This window comes from Hemibagrus wyckioides, linkage group LG17 (assembly GCF_019097595.1).
Source record: "Hemibagrus wyckioides isolate EC202008001 linkage group LG17, SWU_Hwy_1.0, whole genome shotgun sequence".
In the NCBI taxonomy this organism is placed as follows: Eukaryota; Metazoa; Chordata; class Actinopteri; order Siluriformes; family Bagridae; genus Hemibagrus; species Hemibagrus wyckioides.
The window spans coordinates 17,093,077-17,116,168 of record NC_080726.1 but is presented as its reverse complement, the minus strand read 5'-3'; the positions used below and the strand labels follow the sequence as shown (position 1 = coordinate 17,116,168).

The following is a 23,092-nucleotide window of genomic DNA, read 5'->3' as shown; positions in this document are numbered from 1 at the left end:
AGTGAGTGAGTGAGTGAGTATATGAGTGAGTGTGTGTTTTTGTGAGTGAGTGAGTATATGAGTGAGTGAGTATATGAGTGAGTGAGTGTTTTTGTGAGTGAGTGAGTGAGTGAGTGAGTATATGAGTGAGTGAGTGTTTTTGTGAGTGAGTGAGTGAGTGAGTGAGTATATGAGTGAGTGAGTGAGTGTTTTTGTGAGTGAGTGAGTGAGTATATGAGTGAGTGTATGAGTGAGTGAGTGTATGAGTGAGTGAGTGTTTTTGTGAGTGAGTGAGTGAGTGAGTATATGAGTGAGTATATGAGTGAGTGTATGAGTGAGTGAGTGAGTGTATGAGTGAGTGAGTGAGTGAGTGTTTTTGTGAGTGAGTGTTTTTGTGAGTGAGTGTATGAGTGAGTGAGTGAGTGTATGAGTGAGTGAATGTATGAGTGAGTGAGTGTATGAGTGAGTGAGTATATGAGTGAATGTATGAGTGAGTGAGTGAGTGAGTGTATGAGTGAGTGAGTGTATGAGTGAGTGAGTATATGAGTGAATGTATGAGTGAGTGAGTGAGTGAGTATATGAGTGAGTGAGTGTTTTTGTGAGTGAGTGAGTGAGTGAGTATATGAGTGAGTGAGTGTTTTTGTGAGTGAGTGAGTATATGAGTGAGTGTATGAGTGAGTGAGTGAGTGAGTGAGTATATGAGTGAGTGTATGAGTGAGTGAGTGAGTGAGTGTATGAGTGAGTGAGTGTTTTTGTGAGTGAGTGTATGAGTGAGTGAGTGAGTGAGTGTATGAGTGAGTGAGTGTTTTTGTGAGTGAGTGTATGAGTGAGTGAGTGAGTATATGAGTGAGTGAGTGTATGAGTGAGTGAGTGAGTATATGAGTGAGTGAGTGTATGATTGAGTGAGTGAGTGTGTGAGTGAGTGAGTGAGTGAGTGTATGAGTGAGTGAGTGAGTATATGAGTGAGTGAGTGAGTGTATGAGTGAGTGAGTGAGTGAGTGAGTGAGTGTATGAGTGAGTGAGTGAGTGAGTGAGTGTATGAGTGAGTGAGTGAGTATATGAGTGAGTGTATGAGTGAGTGAGTGAGTGAGTGTATGAGTGAGTGTATGAGTGAGTGAGTGAGTGAGTGTATGAGTGAGTGAGTGAGTGAGTATATGAGTGAGTGTATGAGTGAGTGAGTGAGTGAGTATATGAGTGAGTGTATGAGTGAGTGAGTGAGTATATGAGTGAGTGTATGAGTGAGTGAGTGAGTGAGTGTATGAGTGAGTGAGTGAGTGAGTGAGTGTATGAGTGAGTGAGTGAGTGAGTGTATGAGTGAGTGAGTGTATGAGTGAGTGAGTGAGTGAGTGAGTATATGAGTGAGTGTATGAGTGAGTGAGTGAGTATATGAGTGAGTGTATGAGTGAGTGAGTGAGTGTATGAGTGAGTGAGTGAGTGAGTGAGTGTATGAGTGAGTGAGTATATGAGTGAGTGTATGAGTGAGTGAGTGAGTGAGTGAGTGTATGAGTGAGTGAGTATACGAGTGAGTGTATGAGTGAGTGAGTGAGTGTATGAGTGAGTGAGTGTTTTTGTGAGTGAGTGAGTGTGTGTGTGAGTGTATGAGTGAGTGTATGAGTGAGTGAGTGTATGAGTGAGTGAGTGTTTTTGTGAGTGAGTGTATGAGTGAGTGAGTGAGTGAGTGTATGAGTGAGTGAGTGTTTTTGTGAGTGAGTGTATGAGTGAGTGAGTGAGTGAGTGAGTATATGAGTGAGTGTATGAGTGAGTGAGTGAGTGTATGAGTGAGTGAGTGTTTTTGTGAGTGAGTGAGTGTGTGAGTGAGTGTATGAGTGAGTGAGTGAGTGTGTGTGTGAGTGTATGAGTGAGTGTATGAGTGAGTGTATGAGTGAGTGTGTGTGTGAGTATATGAGTGAGTGTATGAGTGAGTGTATGAGTGAGTGTATGAGTGAGTGAGTGACTGAGTGAGTGTATGAGTGAGTGAGTGTATGAGTGAGTGTGTGTAGACTATGTACCGTATGGGGTTGTGTGTGTGTGTATGTATCTAAGTCCCATCTGCTCACTGACTCTGGGCGATGAGGCATCGAGGACACAGTGAGTCTGGTTAATTGTCCATATGAACACAATAAAGCATCTCTGCTGGTGGCCTCGCATTTGGGTCAGGAGAAACTGGGACGGAACGCCGTCAATCCACTGCCTACACCGGTCCGTCTGGACGAGTTTCAATTAGCAAGATGATATGATCCTCCTCCCAGCGTGCTTCATCATAACTCACATGAAACTCCACATACACCTCTGTACCAGGTGCCTCGACTCTAAGTCAATATGAATTACTGAATAAAGTGAACATCTATTCATGATGGTTCATAAAATAAACAAAGCATTTAAACTTATCCATAAGATTCTATAAGATAAGTGTGAGCAGGATGGTTGTAAGGATTTCAGTTCTATAACTCTGTCATGGTGGTGCAGTGGGTAGTGTTTGTCCCTCTCAGCTCCAAGGTTCAGTCCTGAGCTCAGGTGTGGAGAGTTCTTGTTCCCCCACTGCAGGTTTCCTCTGGGTTCCTGGTTTCCTCCCACATGTCGTAGCAGTAGGTGTTTGCTGGTGTGAATAAATGTACTGCACTGAACTGGCAACCCGTCCAGGGTGTGTTCCAAACCTCACTCCCGAGTGTTGTCTGGGTAGGTCATCTATATGAGGTGTCCTCCTGCCCTACTCGCAGTATTCGAAGGATAGCTCCCATGTGGTGGACTGATGTCCAGTCCAGGATGTGTTGGCATGTATCCAGCATTCCTGGGATAGGCTTCTGATCTACGACAATCCTGAACAACCCAGGATAAATCCGTTGCTGAAACTGCATGAAGATTAATAGGCTTATGGTTGCTTGCATTAGCAATGCATCTTATCAGACTGCTCTGACGCCTGGTGATTTTTTATTTTTTTTGGTTTGTTGTTCGTTGCATTGCAACAGCGTCCCAATGCACATTTATCCATTAAATCCTCATATCAGAATTGTTTACTTCATTCGTCATGGCGTGTGTAGCATTTATGAGTGCGCTCCTGCAGCTGTGCTAAAGGAAACAGAGGGAATGTGAGACTCGGAGCTCAGCGCTCTGCCAGTCAGAGGCTGAGAGCTGGGTACGGCCCACTGTGCTGTCGCTCTGAGAGACGGACGGAGTGGAAGAAAGAGACGAGAACTGTGTCATTACTGTCCCCAGCTTTATCACCTTCACACTCCTCCCTCTCTCTCTCTCTCTCTCTCTCACACACACACACTCTCTCTCTCCACACGCTCACACCGGCTCTTAACACATACTTGTTATGAAGAAGCGAGCGGTTGATCCGTTCCCCTGAGGTGTGTGGGTGAGGACTCACGTGCTGATGGGGAGGAACACGTGTGTCTTTGTCGCCTCCTCAAAGTTAATCCCTCCAGAAGGGGCGTGGCCACGTCCATCTCTTCCAGGGAGTAGTGGAGTTGCAGCCATCGCTTCACCTCCAGCGTCTCGTCCACTCTTTTTGTTATGTCAGTCCATCCGTCTGTGTGTCTGGGATGAGTTTCAGCTGTGGCATGGATGAGGCAGGGGAGGGGAGGTGAGTGATCAGTCCAGGACGGAGCCACGGCACAGGCACAGGCTGATTTTCTGTTTGTTTTTTGCTTTTGCTGTTGTTCCGTAGTCGCTGTAGCAGGATGAAAATAAGTGACCGAGTTTGTGCTTCTGTCTGGAACTGATTAATGGCTAAGGTTTTATATCAAATCACTACATTAGTTAAGCTGAGGCAAAGCTGTGGAGTGAATATGGAAGATGTCAGTTGCAGATTTTATTTTGTTCCTAACCGAGTAACCTGAAGCTGGACTCTGTGTGCTTGATTTGTCGCTTTATTTGATAAACATTGATTTTGTATCGGTGAGTAGTGCAAGATGGGATATCAGGTTCGAGGAAATTGTTTCGTTCTGCCCTTTCGGTGACCCTCAGTGTGTCCTTAATTTAAAAAAGAATAATAATAATTGTGTTCAGAGCTCAGGGTGATGAGCAGCTCACAGGAGAATCCGATCTGCTGCATGACATCGCAGTGTTTTAGAATCTGATTTACTGCACAATATAAACTGCATAGTGTTTTACAGCTTCCTCACTTTTTGATGCTGTTTTCACTTCCTGCAATTCACAACATCCTTTAATACAGATTTCTCGTTTTTATCGAGTGCGTCACTAAGCTGTGGAGTCTTACAGATAGCTAAACAGCCCCAACTTATCTTATAGACCTGAATTACAAACCGTTCAGCCTGGACTAAAGAAAACTGAGACGGGATATTATATAAAATGTTGTTTTTTTTTTTAAAAATGCAGAAGTGTTTTATATCTAAACTCATATAAAATAAATGTTTACATTCTAAAAATATGTATTATTTTATGAAAGTAAAAAGGAGAATTTAAAATCTGTAGCAAATCAGCTGTTCAAGTCAGTAATTCACAATATCTCAGAAAATCATGTTGTGGCATCGTTTATAACAATGTGGATATCATCATATCACTCAGTGCTGTTTCAGAGAATGAACAAGAAATGAAATAAATTAATGTATCTTATACAATTGTCAAACAAACAAGTTTTTCTGTTTTAAATTTAGCCAGAGGTTTTCCTTTTTGTGCATTAAACTGAATTCTGGTAATGGACAACACAAAACAACATAACACAACACGGGACATCACAACACACCATGTCACAACAGATAACATCACATCACAACACAACACAACACATCACATTGCATCACAACACATCACAACACAACACATCACAACACAACACATCACAACAGATCACAACACAACACAACACATCACAACAGATCACATCACAACACATCACAACACAACACATCACAACACAACACAACACATCACAACACAACACATCACATCACATCACAACACAACACATCACAACAGATCACATCACAACACAACACATCACAACACAACACAACACAACACATCACAACACAACACAACACATCACAACAGATCACAACACAACACAACACAACACATCACAACAGATCACATCACAACACAACACATCACAACACAACACATCACAACACAACACAACACAACACAACACATCACAACACAACACATCACAACACAACAACACATCACAACACAACACAACACAACACAACACATCACAACACATCACAACACAACACAACACATCACATCACATCACATCATAACACAACACAACACATCACAACACATCACATCACAACAGATCACAACACAACACAACACATCACAACACAACACATCACAACACAACACAACACAACACATCACATCACATCATAACACAACACAACACATCACAACACATCACATCACAACAGATCACAACACAACACATCACAACACAACACAACACATCACAACACAACACAACACATCACAACACAACACAACACAACACAACACATCACATCATAACACAACACAACACATCACAACACATCACATCACAACAGATCACAACACAACACAACACAACACATCACAACAGATCACATCACAACACAACACATCACAACACATCACAACACAACACAACACATCACATCACAACACAACACATCACAACACAACACAACACAACACAACACATCACAACAGATCACATCACAACACATCACATCACATCATAACACAACACAACACAACACATCACAACACAACACATCACATCACAACACAACACAACACAACACAACACAACACATCACAACAGATCACATCACAACACATCACATCACAACACATCACATCACATCACATCACATCATAACACAACAGATCACAACACATCACATCACATCACATCATAACACAACACAACACAACACATCACATCACAACACATCACAACACATCACATCACAACACATCACATCACATCACATCACATCACATCACAACACATCACATCATAACACAACACAACACAACACAACACATCACATCACATCACATCACATCTCATCACAACACAACACAACAGATCACATCACAACACATCACATCACAACACATCACAACACATCACATCACATCACATAACATCACAACACAACACAACACAACACAACACATCACATCACATCACATCACATCACATCTCATCACAACACAACACAACAGATCACATCACAACACATCACATCACAACACATCACAACACATCACATCACATAACATCACAACACAACACAACACAACACAACACAACACATCACATCATAACACAACACAACACATCACATCACATCACATCTCATCACAACACAACACAACACATCACATCACAACACATCACATCACATCACAACACATCACAACACAACACAACACAACACATCACAACACATCACATCACATCACAACACAACACATCACAACACAACACATCACATCACAACACATCACATCACAACACATCACAACACAACACAACACAACACAACACAACACAACACATCATAACACAACACAACACAACAGATCACATCACATCTCATCACAACACAACACATCACATCACAACACATCACATCTCATCTCATCTCATCTCATCTCATCACAACACAACACAACACAACACATCACATCACAACACATCACATCACATCTCATCATAACACAACACAACACAACACATCACAACACAACACAACAGATCACATCACATCACAACACATCACATCACAACACATCACATCACATCACATCACATCACATCACAACACAACACAACACATCATAACACAACACAACACAACAGATCACATCACAACACATCACATCACAACACATCACATCACATCACATCACATCACATCACATCACATCACATCACATCTCATCACAACACAACACAACAGATCACATCACAACACATCACATCACAACACATCACAACACATCACATCACATAACATAACATCACAACACAACACATCACATCACATCACATCACAACACAACACATCACATCATATCATATCATAACACAACACATCACATCTCATCTCATCACAACACAACACAACACAACACAACAGATCACATCACAACACATCACATCACAACACATCACAACACAACACAACACATCACAACACATCACAACACATCACATCACATCACAACACAACACATCACAACACAACACAACACAACACAACACATCACATCACAACACATCACATCACATCACATCACAACACATCACAACACAACACAACACAACACATCATAACACAACACATCACATCACAACACAACACAACAGATCACATCACATCACATCACAACACATCACATCACATCACATCACATCACAACACATCACATCACATCACATCACATCACATCACATCACATCACAACACAACACAACACAACACATCATAACACAACACAACACAACAGATCACATCACATCACAACACATCACAACACATCACATCACATCACATCTCATCACAACACAACACAACAGATCACATCACAACACATCACATCACAACACATCACATCACATCACATAACATAACATCACAACACAACACAACACAACACAACACAACACAACACATCATATCATAACACAACACATCACATCTCATCTCATCACAACACAACACAACACAACAGATCACATCACAACACATCACATCACATCACAACACATCACAACACAACACAACACAACACATCACAACACATCACATCACAACACATCACAACACAACACAACACATCACAACACAACACAACACATCACATCACAACACATCACATCACATCACATCACAACACATCACAACACAACACAACACAACACAACACAACACAACACATCATAACACAACACAACACAACAGATCACATCACATCTCATCACAACACAACACATCACATCACATCACATCTCATCTCATCTCATCACAACACAACACAACACAACACATCACATCACATCACATCACATCACAACACATCACATCTCATCATAACACAACACAACACAACACAACACAACACAACACATCACAACACAACACAACACAACACAACAGATCACATCACATCACATCACAACACATCACATCACAACACATCACATCACATCACAACACAACACAACACAACACAACACAACACAACACAACACAACACAACACAACACAACACAACAGATCACATCACAACACATCACATCACAACACATCACATCACATCACATCACATCACATCACAACACAACACATCATAACACAACACAACACAACAGATCACATCACAACACATCACATCACATCTCATCACAACACAACACAACACAACACAACACAACACAACACAACAGATCACATCACATCACAACACATCACATCACAACACAACACATCACAACACATCACATCACAACACATCACAACACATCACAACACATCACATCACAACACATCACAACACATCACATCACAACACAACACATCACAACACAACACAACACAACACATCACATCACAACACATCACATCACATCACATCACAACACATCACAACACAACACAACACAACACAACACAACACATCATAACACAACACATCACATCACAACACAACACAACAGATCACATCACATCACAACACATCACATCACATCACATCACAACACATCACAACACATCACATCACATCACATCACAACACATCACAACACAACACAACACAACACATCACAACACATCACATCACATCACATCACAACACAACACAACACATCACATCACATCACATCACATCACAACACATCACAACACAACACATCACATCACATCACAACACAACACAACACAACACAACACATCACATCACATCACAACACAACACAACACAACACATCACAACACATCACAACACAACACATCACATCACAACACATCACAACACAACACAACACATCACAACACAACACAACACATCACAACACAACACAACAGATCACATCACATCACAACACATCACATCACAACACAACACATCACAACACATCACAACACAACACATCACATCACAACACAACACATCACATCACATCACAACACATCACAACACATCACAACACATCACATCACAACACATCACATCACAACACAACACAACACATCACATCACAACACATCACAACACATCACATCACATCACAACACATCACATCACAACACATCACAACACAACACAACACAACACATCACATCACAACACAACACAACACAACACAACACAACACAACACAACACAACACAACACATCACATCACAACACATCACATCACAACACATCACATCACATCTCATCTCATCTCATCTCATCTCATCTCATCACATCACAACACATCACAACACATCACATCACATCACATCACAACACAACACAACACATCACAACACATCACAACACATCACATCACATCACATCACAACACATCACATCACAACACATCACATCACAACACATCACAACACATCACATCACAACACATCACATCACATCACAACACAACACATCACATCACATCACAACACATCACAACACATCACATCACAACACAACACATCACATCACATCACATCACATCACAACACACCACAACACATCACATCACATCACATCACAACACATCACATCACATCACATCACATCACATCACAACACATCACATCACATCACAACACATCACATCACATCACAACACATCACATCACAACACATCACATCACATCACATCACAACACATCACATCACATCACATCACATCACAACACATGACAACACAACACATCACATCACATCACATCACATCACAACACATGACAACACATCACAACACATCACATCACATCACATCACATCACAACACATGACAACACATCACAACACATCACATCACAACACATCACATCACATCACAACACATGACAACACATCACATCACATCACATCACATCACAACACATGACAACACATCACATCACATCACATCACAACACATGACAACACATCACAACACATCACATCACATCACATCACATCACAACACATGACAACACATCACATCACATCACATCACAACACATGACAACACATCACAACACATCACATCACATCACATCACATCACAACACATGACAACACATCACAACACATCACATCACATCACATCACATCACAACACATCACATCACATCACATCACAACACATGACAACACATCACATCACATCACATCACAACACATCACATCACATCACATCACATCACATCACATCACAACACAACACATCACATCACATCACATCACAACACATCACATCACATCACAACACATCACATCACAACACATCACATCACATCACAACACATCACATCACATCACATCACAACACATCACAACACATCACATCACATCACAACACATCACATCACAACACATCACATCACATCACATCACAACACATCACATCACAACACATCACATCACAACACATCACAACACAACACAACACATCACATCACATCACAACACATCACATCACATCACATCACAACACATCACATCACAACACATCACATCACATCACAACACATCACATCACATCACATCACAACACATCACATCACAACACATCACATCACAACACAACACATCACAACACATCACATCACAACACATCACATCTCATCACAACACATCACATCACATCACATCACAACACATCACATCACATCGTCACGTCACGTCACGTCACATCACATCAAATCACATCACAACAAAACACAAGACAACACAACACAACACATCAAATCACAACACATCACAACAAAACACTACACAACACATCACAACACAACAAAACACAACATAACAAAACACTACACAACACATCACAACAAAACACTACACAACACATCACATCACAACACAACACATCACATCACATCACATCACATCACAACACATCACATTTACAACACAAGAAAACACAAGACAACACAACACATCAGAACACAACATTATGAGGTGCAGTGAGGAGACGTGGAGGTGTAGTGAGGAGACGTGGAGGTGCAGTGAGGAGACGTGGAGGTGCAGTGAGGAGACGTGGAGGTGTAGTGAGGAGATGTGGAGGTGTAGTGAGGATACGTGGAGATGCAGTGAGGAGACGTGGAGGTGTAGTGAGGAGACGTGGAGATGCAGTGAGGAGACGTGGAGGTGTAGTGAGGTGACGTGGAGGTGCAGTGAAGAGACGTGGAGGTGCAGTGAGATGATGTGGAGGTGCAGTGAGGAGATGTGGAGGTGCAGTGAGGAGATGTGGAGGTGCAGTGAGGTGATGTGGAGGTGCAGTGAGGAGATGTGGAGGTTGGAGGTGCAGTGAGGAGATGTGGAGGTGCAGTGAGGAGATGTGAAGGTGCAGCGAGGAGATGTGGAGGTTGGAGGTGCAGTGAGGAGATGTGGAGGTGCAGTGAGGAGATGTGAAGGTGCAGTGAGGAGATGTGGAGGTGCAGTGAGGAGATGTGGAGGTGCAGTGAGGAGACGTGAGGTTGGAGGTGCAGTGAGGAGACGTGGAGGTGCAGTGAGGAGACGTGAGGTTGGAGGTGCAGTGAGGAGACGTGGATGTGCAGTGAGGAGACGTGAGGTTGGAGGTGCAGTGAGGTGACGTGGAGGTGCAGTGAGGTGATGTGAAGGTGCAGTGAGGTGATGTGAAGGTGCAGTGAGGAGACATGAGGTTGGAGGTGCAGTGAGGTGATGTGAAGGTGCAGTGAGGAGACGTGAGGTTGGAGGTGCAGTGAGGTGATGTGAAGGTGCAGTGAGGTGATGTGAAGGTGCAGTGAGGAGACATGAGGTTGGAGGTGCAGTGAGGTGATGTGAAGGTGCAGTGAGGTGATGTGAGGTTGGAGGTGCAGTGAGGTGATGTGAAGGTGCAGTGAGGTGATGTGAAGGTGCAGTGAGGTGATGTGAAGGTGCAGTGAGATGTGAGGTTGGAGGTGCAGTGAGGTGATGTGAAGGTGCAGTGAGGTGATGTGAAGGTGCAGTGAGGAGATGTGAGGTTGGAGGTGCAGTGAGGTAATGTGAAGGTGCAGTGAGGTGATGTGAAGGTGCAGTGAGGTGATGTGAAGGTGCAGTGAGGTAATGTGAAGGTGCAGTGAGGTGATGTGAAGGTGCAGTGAGGTGATGTGAAGGTGCAGTGAGGAGATGTGAGGTTGGAGGTGCAGTGAGGTAATGTGAAGGTGCAGTGAGGTGATGTGAAGGTGCAGTGAGGTGATGTGAAGGTGCAGTGAGGTGATGTGAAGGTGCAGTGAGGTGATGTGAAGGTGCAGTGAGGAGATGTGAGGTTGGAGGTGCAGTGAGGTAATGTGAAGGTGCAGTGAGGTGATGTGAAGGTGCAGTGAGGTGATGTGAAGGTGCAGTGAGGTAATGTGAAGGTGCAGTGAGGTGATGTGAAGGTGCAGTGAGGTGATGTGAAGGTGCAGTGAGGAGATGTGAGGTTGGAGGTGCAGTGAGGTAATGTGAAGGTGCAGTGAGGTGATGTGAAGGTGCAGTGAGGTGATGTGAAGGTGCAGTGAGGTAATGTGAAGGTGCAGTGAGGTGATGTGAAGGTGCAGTGAGGTGATGTGAAGGTGCAGTGAGGTGATGTGAAGGTGCAGTGAGGTAATGTGAAGGTGCAGTGAGGTGATGTGAAGGTGCAGTGAGGTGATGTGAAGGTGCAGTGAGGAGATGTGAGGTTGGAGGTGCAGTGAGGTGATGTGAAGGTGCAGTGAGGTGATGTGAAGGTGCAGTGAGGAGATGTGAGGTTGGAGGTGCAGTGAGGTGATGTGAAGGTACAGTGAGGAGATGTGAGGTTGGAGGTGCAGTGAGGTGATGTGAAGGTGCAGTGAGGTGATGTGAAGGTGCAGTGAGGTGATGTGAAGGTGCTGATACTGACGTGAGAAAACACACAGAGAACACGCTGCTCCAGTGTCTGATTTCCACATTACAACCATCGTGTGTTTCCTGTTCTCTGACTCAGCTGTCTCTGTGTATTACTGCCTCCAGCCATGACCTTTAGCATCACACACACAAACACACACACACACAAACACACACACACACACGTTTACAAATACTCACACAGCATTACTGGCAGAATATCCGATAGGACTGCAATCACAGAAATAAAGATACACTCATGTTTACTGGGACTGACCTACATACTGTATTCATACACCAGCAGCGAGGGAATTAATTTCACAGTGTGGGGGTGGCGGTGGGTGGGGTAGGGGGGGTGAATCTGCCAAATAACTACATCACCAAGCGATCTATAGAGTTTGGGTGGATGTCAGAGCATAGAAGTAAAAGTCTTATTTAAAAATCGTCACATAAATACTGAAGGCGTGATTTAACCGTGTCTGATTTATGATTCCAGTAACATGTCGCAATAGAGAAATGATATCTGACTCACAGACCCACACTTCTCTCTCTCCTCCTGTAATCCCCTGATATCTTATATAACATGTATATAATCAGCTGTGTGTTGTGTTAATTTGAACCACCTAAAATACCCCTTTATGCCTCAAACTACACCTCAGTCACACACATGTGGAAAGAAATCTAACGCTGTTAGCACCTGCTGGTCACTCCCTTCTGTTTGTTGTGAGCAGACGAGTTGTGTTTGTGTGTACATGTGGGTTTTTTAAGCAAAAAGAAAAGTTTTTAGCCAAAAGCTTTCATGAGATTGTATTTGTAGATGCATTAATTTGCCGATTTAACAATTATGTCCAAGGAATGTCCTCACAAAGATAGTAAGACAAACGTGTGTGTGTGTGTGTGTGGTCTGATATCAAAGCTCAAGTTAGTTCTTGTCACAGAACCAAAAACTCCCTGTGGTGGAGCTGGAGCTGGAGCTGGAACTCCTTCTACACACCTAACTTCTACATCCAAACCAACACAACACCGTACAGCATGAAGCAACACCTTTAAAAACATGATCCAGCATTAACACTCTGAGATGTCTCCACTACCTGGACCTTAGGCTAGACTCTGCCCACTTAGGAAGTGCTGGATCAGGTCTGACTCAATCATGTGGACTTTTTGTTCTGCAGTGAGGGGAACACTGGGATCTCTGGGAATTGGGTTACTCACGGTGAACTGGTCGATTTCTGCACATCAGAGGCTTCGTCTGTACTCTCACCTACAGAGTCAGTAACAAATCTACTGACTTCAAACTCATCTGTTTAACAGAGAGAGTCTTATTCTTATCTTTTTTCTTCTTATTAGCACTTTAAGGCTCAGCGGAGGAGGTTAAAGCTCAGCTACAGCGTAATTCTCTTCCTGTCATGCTGATGAAAGCCACCATTACCCCCTTCACCCACAGTGCTGGTGTTAATGCTAACCTGCTCTGATTATACGGGCAGCAGACGTGAGCGTGAGGAGGCCAACTGAACGGCTAAATTGTCAGTAGAGGCTTTTACCAGCAGCTTGATATAAAAAGTGGATAGAATTGGATACGGTTAAGAGTTATTCCGGTTGGAGCTATCTGACTCAGGCTCCTTATTTAGAATCAGATGCTATCCTGCGCCTCATCCTCTCTCCCTCAATCTTTCTCTCTCTCTCCCTTCCACTCTATCTCCCTCCCTCTCTCCCTCCCTCTCTTTCTCCCTCCCTTATTCTGTATCACCCTCCCTCTCTCTCTCTCTCTCTCTCTCTCTCTCTATCTCTCTCTCGCTCTCTGTATCTCCCTCCCTCTCTTTCTCTCTCTGTCTCTCTCTCTCTGTATCTCCCTCCCTCTCTTTCTCTCTCCCTTTCCCTATCTCTCTCTCTCTCTCTCTCTCTCTCTCTCGGGCTTACATAACCCTTCTTCATCTAGTTCTCTCACTCTGTCTTTTTCTCTCTTTTGTCTTTCTTGCTTGTGTGTAGTTTCCTTTTTTACAGTCATGAGAATATTATGCGGTACAACTTACAACTTTCTTTTAACATTTTTGCTGTAAAAAAATTATATATATAATATAAATATATATAAACAATATTACAATTAGCTATAAATATGACCAAAGCTAATTACTCCAAGACAGAATATCCTACCTTTGGTCTAATTATTAAAGCAGATAATTAAAGCTGACTATACTCTGTACTCTCTTACCCTAACCTCAACCTCAGGGAAACTTTCAGGTCTGGATTTTGGATAAAAGCAGCAATTTTACATGCCAAATGTCCCCACAATGTCAGAACAGATATTTCTTCTCTCCAAACACACACACACACACACACAGATTGTCCTTCTTCATTATTTGTTTTGTCCAGGAGCTAGGGGCATGAGGTGTGTGTGTGTGTGTGTGTGAGTGTGTGTGAGTGAGCAGAATGTAGGGACAGATGGAAAAGTGAGCCAGCCAGAAAAACAGGTGGGAAGAGCCGTACTGCTACTTGATAGTTCACACATTACTGCACTCAGTGTAATACTTCCCCCAACAGTGTAGTGTAAAGATGTTCTGACTTGTGTAGTGTAAATCCGTTCTGTTCTGATTTGTGTAGTGTAACACTGTTCTGTTCTGAGTTGTGTAGTGTAACATTGTTCTGTTCTGAGTTGTGTAGTGTAACACTGTTCTGTTTTGATTTGTGTAGTGTAACACTGTTCTGGTCTGAGTTGTGTAGTGTAACACTGTTCTGTTCTGAGTTGTGTAGTGTAACACTGTTCTGTTCTGAGTTGTGTAGTGTAACACTGTTCTGTTCTGAGTTGTGTAGTGTAACATTGTTCTGTTCTGAGTTGTGTAGTGTAACATTGTTCTGTTCTGATTTGTGTAGTGTAACACTGTTTTGTTCTGAGTTGTGTAGTGTAACACTGTTCTGTTCTGAGTTGTGTAGTGTAACACTGTTGAGTTGTGTAGTGTAACACTGTTCTGTTCTGAGTTGTGTAGTGTAACACTGTTCTGTTCTGAGTTGTGTAGTGTAACACTGTTCTGTTCTGAGTGTGTAGTGTTACACTGTTGAGTTGTGTAGTGTAACATTGTTCTGTTCTGAGTTGTGTAGTGTAACACTGTTCTGTTCTGAGTTGTGTAGTGTAACACTGTTCTGTTCTGAGTTGTGTAGTGTAACATTGTTCTATTCTGAGTTGTGTAGTATAACACTGTTCTATAATGAGTTGTGTAGTGTAACATTGTTCTGTTCTGAGTTGTGTAGTGTAACAGTGTTCTATAATGTGTTGTGTAGTGTAACACTGTTCTGTTCTGATTTGTGTAGTGTAACACTGTTTTGTTCTGAGTTGTGTAGTGTAACACTGTTCTATAATGAGTTGTGTAGTGTAACACTGTTGAGTTGTGTAGTGTAACACTGTTCTGTTCTGAGTTGTGTAGTGTAACACTGTTCTGTTCTGAGTTGTGTAGTGTAACACTGTTCTGTTCTGAGTTGTGTAGTGTAACACTGTTCTGTTATGAGTTGTGTAGTGTAACACTTCTGTTCTGAGTTGTGTAGTGTAACACTGTTGAGTTGTGTAGTGTAACACTGTTCTGTTCTGAGTTGTGTAGTGTAATACTTCTGTTCTGAGTTGTGTAGTGTAACACTGTTCTGTTCTGAGTTGTGTAGTGTAACATTGTTCTGTTCTGAGTTGTGTAGTGTAACATTGTTCTATTCTGAGTTGTGTGGTGTAACATTGTTCTATTCTGAGTTGTGTAGTATAACACTGTTCTATAATGAGTTGTGTAGTGTAACATTGTTCTGTTCTGAGTTGTGTAGTGTAACACTGTTCTATAATGAGTTGTGTAGTGTAACACTGTTCTATAATGAGTTGTGTAGTGTAACATTGTTCTGTTCTGAGTTGTGTAGTGTAACACTGTTCTATAATGAGTTGTGTAGTGTAACACTGTTCTATAATGAGTTGTGTAGTGTAACACTGTTGAGTTGTGTAGTGTAACACTGTTCTGTTCTGAGTTGTGTAGTGTAACACTGTTCTGAGTTGTGTAGTGTAACACTGTTCTATAATGAGTTGTGTAGTGTAACACTGTTCTGTTCTGAGTTGTGTAATGTAACACTGTTCTATAATGAGTTGTGTAGTGTAACACTGTTCTATAATGAGTTGTGTAGTGTAACACTGTTGAGTTGTGTAGTGTAACACTGTTCTGTTCTGAGTTGTGTAGTGTAACACTGTTCTGTTCTGAGTTGTGTAGTGTAACACTGTTGAGTTGTGTAGTGTAACACTTCTGTTCTGAGGTGTGTAGTGTAACACTGTTCTGTTCTGAGTTGTGTAGTGTAACATTGTTCTATAATGAGTTGTGTAGTGTAACACTGTTCTGTTCTGAGTTGTGTAGTGTAACACTGTTCTATAATGAGTTGTGTAGTGTAACACTGTTCTGGTCTGAGTTGTGTAGTGTAACACTGTTCTGTTCTGAGTTGTGTAGTGTAACACTGTTCTGTTCTGAGTTGTGTAGTGTAATACTTCTGTTCTGAGTTGTGTAGTGTAACACTGTTCTGGTCTGAGTTGTGTAGTGTAACACTGTTCTGGTCTGATTTGTGTAGTGTAACACTGTTCTGTTCTGATTTGTGTAGTGTAACACTGTTTTGTTCTGAGTTGTGTAGTGTAACACTGTTCTGTTCTGAGTTGTGTCGTGTAACACTGTTCTATAATGAGTTGTGTAGTGTAACACTGTTCTGTTCTGAGTTGTGTAGTGTAACACTGTTCTGTTCTGAGTTGTGTAGTGTAACACTGTTCTGTTCTGAGTTGTGTAGTGTAACACTGTTCTGTTCTGAGTTGTGTAGTGTAACACTGTTCTGGTCTGAGTTGTGTAGTGTAACACTGTTCTGTTCTGAGTTGTGTAGTGTAACACTGTTCTGTTCTGAGTTGTGTAGTGTAATACTTCTGTTCTGAGTTGTGTAGTGTAACACTGTTCTGTTCTGAGTTGTGTAGTGTAACACTGTTCTGTTCTGAGTTGTGTAGTGTAATACTTCTGTTCTGAGTTGTGTAGTGTAACACTGTTCTGGTCTGAGTTGTGTAGTGTAACACTGTTCTGTTCTGATTTGTGTAGTGTAACACTGTTCTGTTCTGATTTGTGTAGTGTAACACTGTTTTGTTCTGAGTTGTGTAGTGTAACACTGTTCTGTTCTGAGTTGTGTAGTGTAACACTGTTCTATAATGAGTTGTGTAGTGTAACACTGTTCTACAATGAGTTGTGTAGTGTAACACTTCTATAATGAGTTGTGTAGTGTAACACTATTCTGGTCTGAGTTGTGTAGTGTAACACGTTGAGTTGTGTAGTGTAACACGTTGAGTTGTGTAGTGTAACACTGTTCTGTTCTGATTTGTGTAGTGTAACACTGTTCTGTTCTGATTTGTGTAGTGTAACACTGTTGAGGTGTGTAGTGTAACACTGTTCTGGTCTGAGTTGTGTAGTGTAACACTGTTCTGTTCTGAGTTGTGTAGTGTAACACTGTTCTATAATGAGTTGTGTAGTGTAACACTGTTCTGTTCTGATTTGTGTAGTGTAACACTGTTCTGTTCTGAGTTGTGTAGTGTAACATTGTTCTGTTCTGAGTTGTGTAGTGTAACACTGTTCTGTTCTGAGTTGTGTAGTGTAACACTGTTCTGTTCTGAGTTGTGTAGTGTAACACTGTTCTGTTCTGAGTTGTGTAGTGTAATACTTCTGTTCTGAGTTGTGTAGTGTAACACTGTTCTGTTCTGAGTTGTGTAGTGTAACATTGTTCTGTTCTGAGTTGTGTAGTGTAACACTGTTCTGTTCTGAGTTGTGTAGTGTAACATTGTTCTATTCTGAGTTGTGTAGTGTAACACTGTTCTGTTCTGAGTTGTGTAGTGTAACACTGTTCTGTTCTGAGTTGTGTAGTGTAACACTGTTCTGTTCTGAGTTGTGTAGTGTAACATTGTTCTGTTCTGAGTTGTGTAGTGTAACACTTTTCTGTTCTGAGTTGTGTAGTGTAACACTGTTCTGTTCTGAGTTGTGTAGTGTAACATTGTTCTGTTCTGAGTTGTGTAGTGTAACACTGTTCTGTTCTGAGTTGTGTAGTGTAACACTGTTCTGGTCTGAGTTGTGTAGTGTAACACTGTTCTGTTCTGAGTTGTGTAGTGTAACACTGTTCTGGTCTGAGTTGTGTAGTGTAACACTGTTCTGTTCTGAGTTGTGTAGTGTAACACTGTTCTGAGTTGTGTAGTGTAACACTGTTCTGTTCTGAGGTGTGTAGTGTAACACTGTTCTGTTCTGAGTTGTGTAGTGTAACACTGTTCTGTTCTGAGTTGTGTAGTGTAACACTGTTCTGTTCTGAGTTGTGTAGTGTAACACTGTTCTGAGTTGTGTAGTGTAACACTGTTCTGTTCTGAGGTGTGTAGTGTAACACTGTTCTGTTCTGAGTTGTGTAGTGTAACACTGTTCTGTTCTGAGGTGTGTAGTGTAACACTGTTCTGTTCTGAGTTGTGTAGTGTAATACTTCTGTTCTGAGTTGTGTAGTGTAACACTGTTCTGTTCTGAGTTGTGTAGTGTAACACTGTTCTGTTCTGAGTTGTGTAGTGTAATACTTCTGTTCTGAGTTGTGTAGTGTAACACTGTTCTGGTCTGATTTGTGTAGTGTAACACTGTTCTGTTCTGATTTGTGTAGTGTAACACTGTTTTGTTCTGAGTTGTGTAGTGTAACACTGTTCTGTTCTGAGTTGTGTAGTGTAACACTGTTCTATAATGAGTTGTGTAGTGTAACACTGTTCTACAATGAGTTGTGTAGTGTAACACTTCTATAATGAGTTGTGTAGTGTAACACTATTCTGGTATGAGTTGTGTAGTGTAACACGTTGAGTTGTGTAGTGTAACACGTTGAGTTGTGTAGTGTAACACTGTTCTGTTCTGATTTGTGTAGTGTAACACTGTTCTGTTCTGATTTGTGTAGTGTAACACTGTTGAGGTGTGTAGTGTAACACTGTTCTGTTCTGAGTTGTGTAGTGTAACACTGTTCTGTTCTGAGTTGTGTAGTGTAACACTGTTCTGTTCTGATTTGTGTAGTGTAACACTGTTCTGTTCTGAGTTGTGTAGTGTAACATTGTTCTGTTCTGAGTTGTGTAGTGTAACACTGTTCTGTTCTGAGTTGTGTAGTGTAACACTGTTCTGTTCTGAGTTGTGTAGTGTAACACTGTTCTGTTCTGAGTTGTGTAGTGTAATACTTCTGTTCTGAGTTGTGTAGTGTAACACTGTTCTGTTCTGAGTTGTGTACTGTAACATTGTTCTATTCTGAGTTGTGTAGTGTAACACTGTTCTGTTCTGAGTTGTGTAGTGTAACACTGTTCTGTTCTGAGTTGTGTAGTGTAACACTGTTCTGTTCTGAGTTGTGTAGTGTAACATTGTTCTGTTCTGAGTTGTGTAGTGTAACACTTTTCTGTTCTGAGTTGTGTAGTGTAACACTGTTCTGTTCTGAGTTGTGTAGTGTAACATTGTTCTGTTCTGAGTTGTGTAGTGTAACACTGTTCTGTTCTGAGTTGTGTAGTGTAACACTGTTCTGGTCTGAGTTGTGTAGTGTAACACTGTTCTGTTCTGAGTTGTGTAGTGTAACACTGTTCTGTTCTGAGTTGTGTAGTGTAACACTGTTCTGTTCTGAGGTGTGTAGTGTAACACTGTTCTGTTCTGAGTTGTGTAGTGTAACACTGTTCTGTTCTGAGTTGTGTAGTGTAACACATTTCTTTTGTTTTTTAGCTTTAGCATATCTCATTTCTTCTCATTCCCAGGATTACAGTGTAAAGCAGTTCTGCATTGTCTCACTTGTGTAGTGTAACATTGTTATTTCTGCTCTGTGTAGTGTAACGTTGTTATTTCTGCTCTGTGTAGTGTAACATTGTTATTTCTGCTCTGTGTAGTGTAACATTATTTCTGCTCTGTGTAGTGTAACGTTGTTATTTCTGCTCTGTGTAGTGTAACGTTGTTATTTCTGCTCTGTGTAGTGTAACATTGTTATTTCTGCTCTGTGTAGTGTAACGTTGTTATTTCTGCTCTGTGTAGTGTAACGTTGTTATTTCTGCTCTGTGTAGTGTAACATTGTTATTTCTGCTCTGTGTAGTGTAACGTTGTTATTTCTGCTCTGTGTAGTGTAACGTTGTTATTTCTGCTCTGTGTAGTGTAACGTTGTTATTTCTGCTCTGTGTAGTGTAACGTTGTTATTTCTGCTCTGTGTAGTGTAACGTTGTTATTTCTGCTCTGTGTAGTGTAACGTTGTTATTTCTGCTCTGTGTAGTGTAACATTGTTATTTCTGCTCTGTGTAGTGTAACGTTGTTATTTCTGCTCTGTGTAGTGTAACGTTGTTATTTCTGCTCTGTGTAGTGTAACGTTGTTATTTCTGCTCTGTGTAGTGTAACATTGTTATTTCTGCTCTGTGTAGTGTAACATTATTTCTGCTCTGTGTAGTGTAACGTTGTTATTTCTGCTCTGTGTAGTGTAACGTTGTTATTTCTGCTCTGTGTAGTGTAACGTTGTTATTTCTGCTCTGTGTAGTGTAACATTGTTATTTCTGCTCTGTGTAGTGTAACGTTGTTATTTCTGCTCTGTGTAGTGTAACGTTGTTATTTCTGCTCTGTGTAGTGTAACGTTGTTATTTCTGCTCTGTGTAGTGTAACGTTGTTATTTCTGCTCTGTGTAGTGTAACGTTGTTATTTCTGCTCTGTGTAGTGTAACATTGTTATTTCTGCTCTGTGTAGTGTAACGTTGTTATTTCTGCTCTGTGTAGTGTAACGTTGTTATTTCTGCTCTGTGTAGTGTAACGTTGTTATTTCTGCTCTGTGTAGTGTAACGTTGTTATTTCTGCTCTGTGTAGTGTAACGTTGCTCTTGAGTTGTGTAGAGTAACACTCTTCTTTGTCATCAGCTCTCTGCTGTCAGCATCTTGTTGTATTTTCCAGTAAGGGCTGTGAGGGACTTTCTCTGAATGAGGTCATCGTGACTAATGGCCCGGCTGCGTAATGCTGAGTTTATATTTTCTTGAAAATTCACTTGCTGATGCAAGAAATTGTTTGTCTTATTTTGTTCTCTTGAAGACATCAAGCAGTTCCCATGTCGAGAAACCTCTAGTGTTGAACATTTTACAGGCTCTGTGTGTGTGTGTGTGTGTATGTGTGTGTGTGTGTGTGTGTGTTGTTGAAATGAGCTGCGGTCGTTTTTCTCTCTCTTGTACTGCAGTAACTCGCTTCACTGATTCTGTGGAAGTTGTCAGAGTGAGAGTTCATTTACCCCTCCTACTATTGCGTGTGTGTGTGTTGTGTGTTTGTGTGTGTGTGAGAAAGAGAGAGAGAAAGAGTGATTATTTAAGTAACAACAGTGTTTTCTTGAGATTCAGTCCGTTGTAACCCACAGTGTGGCTGTCTTGGCCCGTATCCTCTCTTCCCTAGCCAGAGTCTTCACGGTAAACGTAAAGGATCATTCAAGTGATACTTACTAGAACCACAGCAGAGATAAACATCAGGTCATTACAGAGAGAGAGCGATCAATAACGGACTCTAACATATAGGATGTGACACAAATATAACTTGCTGCATCACTGTCATTTGAAGAGGAGATAAAACCCCAAGGAGCAGATTTACACACAGCTAATGGAGAGAGAACACGCAGTGAATCTCCACACTGTGAGCTGGAGCGGCTAATGTACAGGACACTTAGCTGAAGTGGTTTTACACGCCGCTAACACACGACACTGTGGAGAAAAAGGCACTGAATAAATAAATAAATGTGATGTGATGATGTATTGACGGATCTGCTCTGTACGCTGGATAACATCAAGATGAATAAAAATCGGAGACTGTCAGCTTAAATTTCAGGGTGCGTTTAGTTCACTATATATATATATATATATATATATATATATATATATATATATATATATATACCAGTGAACCGTCTAAGAAAAGTGATAGAAACTGAAATAAAATGGTCCTTCAAATCAAATAATCTGTTGCAGTTACATCTCAGCATGAGAGGAAGGAAATGTCAGTGTGGGTAAAGCGACTGTCCTCAGGCTACAGTGTCAGAGAATCGATTAGCTGTGTAAAAATCAGTTACTG

At 41.4% G+C, this 23,092-nt stretch overlaps 1 protein-coding gene across 5 annotated transcripts in view; it reads left to right on the top strand.

The window, feature by feature from the left end:
* The window catches only part of numbl (NUMB like endocytic adaptor protein), a 54,157-nt gene that overhangs the window by 16,182 nt on the left and 14,883 nt on the right, over window positions 1–23,092 (top strand). Inside the window, exon 1 of one of the 5 annotated variants that reach the window (XM_058413948.1) lies at window positions 3,431–3,565. The exons of 2 other annotated variants lie outside the window; for them this stretch is intronic. In XM_058413948.1, the coding sequence (XP_058269931.1) occupies window positions 3,525–3,565 (41 nt within the window). In that variant the 5' untranslated portion in view covers window positions 3,431–3,524. Of the gene's footprint in view, window positions 1–3,430; window positions 3,566–13,974; window positions 14,271–23,092 lie in introns of those variants that run through there. 2 more of the 5 variants (XM_058413949.1, XM_058413953.1) reach the window with 2 other exon arrangements.